Source organism: Musca vetustissima, unplaced genomic scaffold (genome assembly GCF_032173495.1).
Source record: "Musca vetustissima isolate MV318-11 ecotype Yass unplaced genomic scaffold, APGP_CSIRO_Mvet_v1 utg22068, whole genome shotgun sequence".
Classification (NCBI taxonomy): Eukaryota; Metazoa; Arthropoda; class Insecta; order Diptera; family Muscidae; genus Musca; species Musca vetustissima.
In genome coordinates this window covers 32541-40779 of record NW_026882279.1, presented here as the reverse complement: position 1 = coordinate 40779, position 8239 = coordinate 32541, and the positions used below count along the sequence as shown (strand labels likewise).

Here is an 8239-nt window from a genome sequence, read left to right as displayed (position 1 = left end):
TTGATAGACCCTTAAAAATTAATTTTAAACCAGTGAGCGGAGCATCATAGTCGGATGGGGCCGACCATACGATACCCTACACAACTACCACGGAACTCGAACTTTCGGTGGATGTTTATTCCGAGCCTGGGCAATATTTCGTGATATTTGCTCAATCTGGCCCGATTAGAGGTCAACAGAACCTCTTTCTTACTCTGACATATTTTCCGAATATTACAATTCATATTCAGTACAGCCCTTCTAATTAATTTGCCAGATTCTCTTCACCGTGGGTTGTGTAGTGATTATTATCCGATCATCACCAAAAATTATAGGCGTTGTCCTTGACCACAACTGGAATATCATGGAAAATTTCAAAGCGATCAGCGCTATATTTCCGCCCTCTAGTGCGGTAATGGGTTACTAAATAATATGTCAGTACGTAAGCACCTGTAAATATTTAAGTGTAACTCCCTCATCTGAGTACATACGACCATATAATTGGTATCAATTTAAAGGTTAAACTCACCTCTTGGATATACTATCAACTTATCGCTTCTATCGGGTCTATGTCCTCCAGGGCCATATATATACCCCATAGAATACAAATTTTGTCATTTTTCACACAAAAGTCAGTGTCCATTTGGCCGATCTTTATCAAAACAGGCATGTTTAATTTTTGGCGCGATTCCTTTCTCAATGTACAATTTTACGATGTTCGGACCATATTTGCGGCCTCTTGAGCGACCAGAAAACCCCACAAAAATTAAGTATTTGGTCCATTTCATCCCCTTAATATTAATCGATTTTTACCAAAAACAATAGGTGTCTTCATAGGGCAGAACCCATCCTACATGCAAAATTTCGTAAGAATTGGTCCATAACTATGGCCTGTATCGTGTTTACAAATTATGATGGACAGACGGGCTGATAGACGGACACACATATCCAGATTGATCCAGAGCTAGTCGAGATATGAAGATTGGTGTAGTTAAATGTGGATAAAGTTTGTAACTGTTGGGGCTGCACAAAGCTATAAAAACCTGACAACATAGTTGTGTAGGTTATAAAAATCCACGACTATAGCTAGACCCTTAAAAATGAATATTAAACCAGTAAGGAAAATAGTAAAGTCGGACCGGGTCGACTATATAATACCCTTCACCACTTTGGGTATATTATACATATGTATCCTAACAGACGTTGCGTGTTTATTATATATCTATATCTGAACCGATTTCAGGAGACTATTTATATCAGAGACTAACTTATATTACTTCAGTACGTTGTGTCAATCGGCCTAGATATGGATCTTTTCACGAAGCTTAGCAACATCAAGCTATACTTAATTCAGTACCCTTTCCCAAAATTCGTGCAAATCGAAAGATATATAGGGACTTTGGTACACCAATTACATAAAATCTGAACCGATTTTCACGAAACTTATCACACGTCATTCTAGTCTTAATTCAGTGCGTTATGACAAATTCCGTCCAAATCGTATGATTTTCAGAGACTTTGGTGCACCAATTACCTAAAATCGGATGAATATATATATATATGGGAGCTATATCTAAATCTGAACCGATTTTCACGAAACTTTGCACACATCATTCTAGTCTTAATTTAGTACGTTGTGCCAAATTTCGTGCAAATCGAAAGATATATAGGGACTTTGGTGCACCATTTACCTTAAATCCGACGAAGATATATATGTGAGCTATATCTAAATCTGAACCGATTTTCTCGAAACTTGGTTCACATCATTCTAGGCTTAATTAATCCGTTTCAAAAAATTTACATTTCATCCAAACTTTGTCCATCTTATTATATCTTCCTATCTTAGTTCAAATTCGAAGATGGGGAGCATCGGTCCACTTCTTCTGGAACCTCCATACGGGCACTAGGTCTGGTTCGATAGTTCATTACCGAACCTAACGTTCTAGTTTTTTTATCTCGATATCCTCCGCAGGTGAAAAGATTACAACAGAGTCTTAGAACCAAACCCAAAACACAGAACAAATCAGATAACGATTTTAATATAAAAAATGGGGTTATATGGGGACTACCCCAAAAAGGGGACAAATATGAATTAATTTTGGTATGGAGATTTGTTACCACATACGACTACAAAATACAAAATTGCAGCGAATTCGGTAGAAAAACGCGCTTAAGAAACCCAAAATACCGAAAATTGGGGTACCCTTATATAGGTGCTATCCGAAAAAATGGACATATGTTCATAATTTTTTGTGGAGAGATTTGGAACCTATTAAGAACTCAAAATACTAAATTACAGCCAATTCGATGGAAAAGTACCATCAAGACCCCCAAAATACTGAAAATTAGGAGGTACCGTTTTAAGGGGGCTACCAGAAAAAGTTGACCGATATTTAAAATTTTTTGGTGGAGACATTTAGTATCCAATAAGAACCCAATGTACCAAATTTCAGCACATTCGATTAAAAAACGCTCTCAAGAACCCCAAAATACCGACGATTGGGTGTACCCCTATATGGGGGCTACCCGAAAAAAATTGACCTTTGTTCATAATTTTTTGTGGAGAGATTTGGAACCTATTAAGAACTCTAAATACTAAATTAGAGCTAATTCGGTGGAAAAGTACTATCAAGACCCCCAAAATACTGAAAATTAGGAGGTACCGTTATAAAGGGACTACCAGAAAAAGTTGACCTATATTTATAATTTTTTGTGGAGACACTTATTACCCAATAGGAACCCAATATACCAAATTTCAGTGAATTCGTTTGAAAAACGCGCGCAAGAACCCCAAAATACCGAAAATTGGGGTACCCTTATATAGGTGCTATCCGAAAAAATGGACATATGTTCATAATTTTTTGTGGAGAGATTTGGAACCTATTAAGAACTCATAATACTAAATTACAGCCAATTCGGTGGAAAAGTACGATCAAGACCCCCAAAATACTGAAAATTAGGAGGTACCGTTATAAGGGGGCTACCAGAAAAAGTTGACCGATATTTAAAATTTTTTAGTGGAGACATTTAGTATCCAATAAGAACCCAATGTACCAAATTTCAGCACATTCGATTAAAAAACGCTCTCAAGAACCCCAAAATACGGAAAATTGGGGCGTACCCTTATATGGGGGCTATCCGAAAAAAAGGACCTTGATTCATATTTTTTTGTGGAGAGACTTGGTACCTATTAAGAACTCAAAATACTAAATTACAGCCAATTCGATGGAAAAGTACCATCAAGACCCCCAAAATATTGAAAATTAGGAGGTACCGTTATATATGTGGGCTACCAGAAAATATGGACCTATACTTATAATTTTTTGTGGAGACACTTATTACCCAATAGGAACCCAATATATCAAATTTCAGTGAATTCGGTTGAAAAACGCGCTCAAGAACCCCAAATTACCGAAAATTGGGGCGTACCCTTATATGGGAGCTATGCCTAAACGTGAACCGATATATCCTATCTTCGAACTTGACTTCCATTCCACATGCGATATTTCGTAAGAATTGGTCCATAAACGTGGTCTGTAGCGTGTTCACAAATTATAATAGACGGACGAACGGATGGACAAACGGACACGCATGTCTAGATCGACTCAGCTAGTCGAGATATGACGATCGGTATACTTCCTGGTGGGTCTAGGACCAATATTTCACGGCGACAACATAATTGTGCAGGGTATAAAAACCCATGCCTTGGAAAAAAACATATTTCAAGGCATGCCCCGAATGCTGTAATTTTCGCAAACCCCTATGCCAGTATATGTGTGTCTGTGTACAATTTACATTTGTTCAAACATATGTAGGTAATTTGTTTATCTGCGTACAACAAATGTTTTGCCCAGTTAAATGTGAGAAATTCATACAATGTTGTATGTATGGATGTGTGTGAGTATGTGTGTATGTATGACATGTTATGCAAAGTCTTTGAAATTTTTGGTTTCATAAGATTTCAGAACATATTTGTGGCAAAATAAAAAATTATTTTCTGGTCATGTCAAGAACATAACTTAATTATGTTTAGGAAAGTGTAATGAACACAATTTGTTTGGCCAGTGAAGAGAATATTTTTACAGCCGAACAAATGGAATCACAATTGAGAAGCAAAGGAATGCCATCTAGTGGGGGAAAATGTACCAACATCCCTGGGGGTATTTAATAATCTCTATTGTCATTGTGGTAACAGCACCTAACCTTAGCCCTTAACCTCAAATTACCCATCGGATCACTTAAGCCTTTCCTTTCCCCCTAATTACATTCAATATTCTTGACATTCGAATATTTTCGAAAAGTAAAATCACCCACAACTTAATTGGACAATAATTACTTGGAATTAAGTGTTGGTTACTTGTGAATGTGTGGGTGTGAGTGTGGTTGAGTATAGAAAGAACCAAACGGAAGTCCTTTTGGTGAAGAGGTCAATAACAATAAAATTTTATTATCCGGAAAGTTAAATGTCATCGAAAGAGGAGGACTGAAGGGTTAGAAATTAAGCCATTTTAAAAGGATGCCAGGATAATGAAACAACAAATATTTAAAAGGTCCGCACAAGGCGTGGATTTTTTAAATTTTTTAAGCCATCCACAAATTCTTGTGACCCTTAAAAAAAAAATATTTTTTCCCTTTAATATATGTTCCACATTACAAAACATCCATTTGAGTGCTTCGAAGAATCATCTCGTCTGGAAAATTCTCCATGTTCAATTTACTTTTAAATAAATTTTATTCAATTATAAACCTCCTTTGTGTAACTCGGCTGTTTGGTGAAGGGAGGCATATTTCTCCTCTTCGATTTGTTTGGGAAAATTCGTTGAAGTGTGTAATCAATGGTCAAAGAATTTTATGTTCAGATAATGGAAAGTAAAAGTCATTTACAGTTTTGGTTTAATTTACATTATAAAATTAAATCTCCGTAAGAGTTCGAAATTTTATGGTTTCAATACAGCATTGATTTACTTAACAAGGTCTAGTGGCTTGTTAAAAGTTTGGCAGAAGTTTAAGCAATTATCGAGTGGAAATTGTTTAATGGCAATTATTTAATAATGTGATCCATTTAAAATAAATTGTGGCGTATAACTGCTGACAACGTTTCAGGCAGATGTTGTGGCGTATGACTAATGACAGCACTCATACGCTATTGGAATCTTAAATGGTCTCAACAAATATTTTTCAATAAATCCACGCCTCTTCGGGACCCCTAAAAATATTTTTTAATAAATCCACGCCTCTTCGGGGCCCTAAAAATATTTGTTAATAAATCCACGCCTCTTCGGGACCCCTAAAAATATATCTTAATAAATCCACGCTTCTTCGGGACCCTTAAAAATATTTGTTAATAAAACTACGCCTTTTTGGGGCCCCTAAAAATATTTGTTAATAAATCTACGCCTCTTTGGGCCCCTAAAAATATTTGTTAATAAATCTACGCCTCTTTGGGGCCCCTAAAAATATTTGTTAATAAATCTACGCCTCTTTGGGGCCCCTAAAAATATTTCTTAATAAATCTACGCCTCTTTGGGGCCCCTAAAAATATTTATTAATAAATCTACGCCTCTTTGGGGCCCCTAAAAATATTTATTAATAAATCCACGCCTCTTCGGGACCCCTAAAAATATTTTTTAATAAATCCACGCCTCTTCGGGACCCCTAAAAATATTTTTTAATAAATCCACGCCTCTTCGGGACCCCTAAAAATATTTTTTAATAAATCCACGCCTCTTCGGGACCCCTAAAAATATTTTTTAATAAATCCACGCCTCTTCGGGACCCCTAAAAATATTTTTTAATAAATCCACGCCTCTTCGGGACCCCTAAAAATATTTTTTAATAAATCCACGCCTCTTCGGGACCCCTAAAAATATTTTTTAATAAATCCACGCCTCTTCGGGACCCCTAAAAATATTTTTTAATAAATCCACGCCTCTTCGGGACCCCTAAAAATATTTTTTAATAAATCCACGCCTCTTCGGGACCCCTAAAAATATTTTTTAATAAATCCACGCCTCTTAGGGGCACCTAAAAATATTTTTTAATAAATCCACGCCTCTTAGGGGCCCCTAAAAATATTTTTTAATAAATCCACGCCTCTTAGGGGCACCTAAAAATATTTTTTAATAAATCCACGCCTCAGTTGGCCCTAAAAATATTTTTTAATAAATCCACGCCTCAGTTGGCCCTTGAAAAATATTATTTAATAAATCCACGCCTCAGTTGGCCCTTTAAAAATATTTTTTAATAAATCCACACTTCTTGGGGCCCCTAAAAATATTTTTTAGTAAATCCCGACCTCTTTGGAAAGCCTAAGAAATATTATTTAAAAAATACTCGAAAAAAAATTGTCTTAAATTATTTTTTTAATTTCTTTATATTTCTATAATTTTTTCATCCCACTCTAATATCCATTATGATAATACAAAATGAAAACTGATCTAGCCATAGTGTCTTAAATTAAATGGTTTAACCAAATTACAATACCCAACGATAGCCGCAGCTCTCCATCGAACTAGGCAACCAGCTAGCCATCCAACCAACCCATCCATTGCTGCTATCCCGCCATCTATCCTGCCCAATATTACATTACCAAATCATTGTAATGTGTTCACATAACTGTAAACACAATGACGCAGCATCCTCCACCCTCGTACACGGAATTAAACTTCTTTACATTTCTCATCCATCAGCAGCACCCGGGTACTGCCCACATTCTGTGCGGCACTGTACAGCATCTCATAAATATGCGTCGTATCAGCATTTTCCCGTTGGGTTCGTTCATGCAGCAAGCGTACAGCTTCCAAATATGCATCGTACTTTGATGAATTTTCAAAATCCTTTTTAAAATCCATATACAGCTGCTGTATCTCCATGAGTTGGCGCGAGCCATCGGTGGCATTCACTAGGAGTATGGGTGCCTCTGGCAGCATGGCCTCCCACTCGCCATGGGTATAGTCGATAAATTCAAAATTACTAAAGAGAAAGGCGACAATGAGATCTAAACCTTTTTGTTTTAATTTTTCAAATATGGCCACCAAATCCTGTTGGGAATTTTCGGTATTTTGAAATTCCTCGACATCGAGGGACATGTGATTCTGCAGGTAATCGTAGAGCCTTTGACGTTTACTATAGAAATCAGTGGTGTTGAGCAGATGGCCAATTTCGGCCAAGATTTTTTCCAAGGCCTCATTGTGGCTGGCCGAAGTTTCCTCCTTATTTTCCAAGACCTCCTGCAAAAGTTTGCCAATGACCACCAAGTAGTCATCTATTAATTCCGCACCAGTGTGATTCACCTTGTGATAGAGCTGTTCCCCGAACTCTTTTACATTAATGGAGATGGTGTGATTATCCTTAATGCCCAATTTCTCCAAGGCATTGGCCACCGATTCCTCCATCATAGGGGCCAATTGCACATTTTTGGCATAGAGATTATGATGCGGAACCTCCTTCTCCTGGGTCACATTGCCATTTACATTATACTGCTTACATATGTAGTAGTATCGCAGATTGTGCATTTCCTCGAAGCTCTCCTCCTGCAGGTCATAGAATCGATCCTTCAACTTCTCGAGGAACAGAACATTCCTAAGGCCATACATATTTTCCCGATTCGCATCACGATGTTCGGACAAATCGAACCATTGCTTAAGGAAGACCACCTTGCTTCCCAACTTCTTTGAATTCAATGCCGCTGACAAAGCCTGATCAAAAGTGGGATCTTCCATTTTTTGACCCGAAGATTTGAGTTCTCTCAGATACTTATTCATGGCCTGCATGGCAGAACGTTTCATAACACGACTCAGCTCCTGTAGGAAATCTTTTTGGAAATTTCTTGAAAGCAACGAGGATTCCAGGCCATGGGAGAACTAAAAAGGTAGACCCAAAAATTAGAAGAAATTAAATGAAAACATTATTTCCACCTCTCACCTGAATATTTCCGGCCAATAGGGCTAGGAAAATAATAAATATTTTCATTTCCGTTTCAAAATTATTTTTTTACTCTAATAATCCGTTATTGTAAATGTCTGAATTTACACTAAATTCTATTTCGAAAAGATTAACAACGGAATAGCCCCCGTCCATTGACGGCGGAAAGGTCAAGCCGTGTTATCACATGAGAGAGAATAACAAAACAAAGAAACAATCAAAACAAATCCCATATTTGGCCTATATTCTCAGTGGGAATGCAACAGAGGCGTGGAATTTAGGGAAAATTAAAAAAAATAGAATACCCAAAGAGGCGTGGATTTATTAAAAAATATTT

At 37.0% G+C, this 8239-nt stretch overlaps 1 protein-coding gene across 1 annotated transcript; it reads right to left on the bottom strand.

The window, feature by feature from the left end:
* Positions 1-6636: 6636 nt before the first annotated feature.
* On the bottom strand, positions 6637-7950 carry LOC133328545 (uncharacterized). The gene is made up of 2 exons (XM_061537106.1): positions 7903-7950; positions 6637-7841 (listed from the first exon to the last, which is right to left on the bottom strand). Exons 1-2 carry the CDS (start codon positions 7948-7950, stop codon positions 6639-6641), a joined length of 1251 nt encoding a protein of 416 aa, XP_061393090.1. The 3' UTR covers positions 6637-6638.
* Positions 7951-8239: the final 289 nt, after the last annotated feature.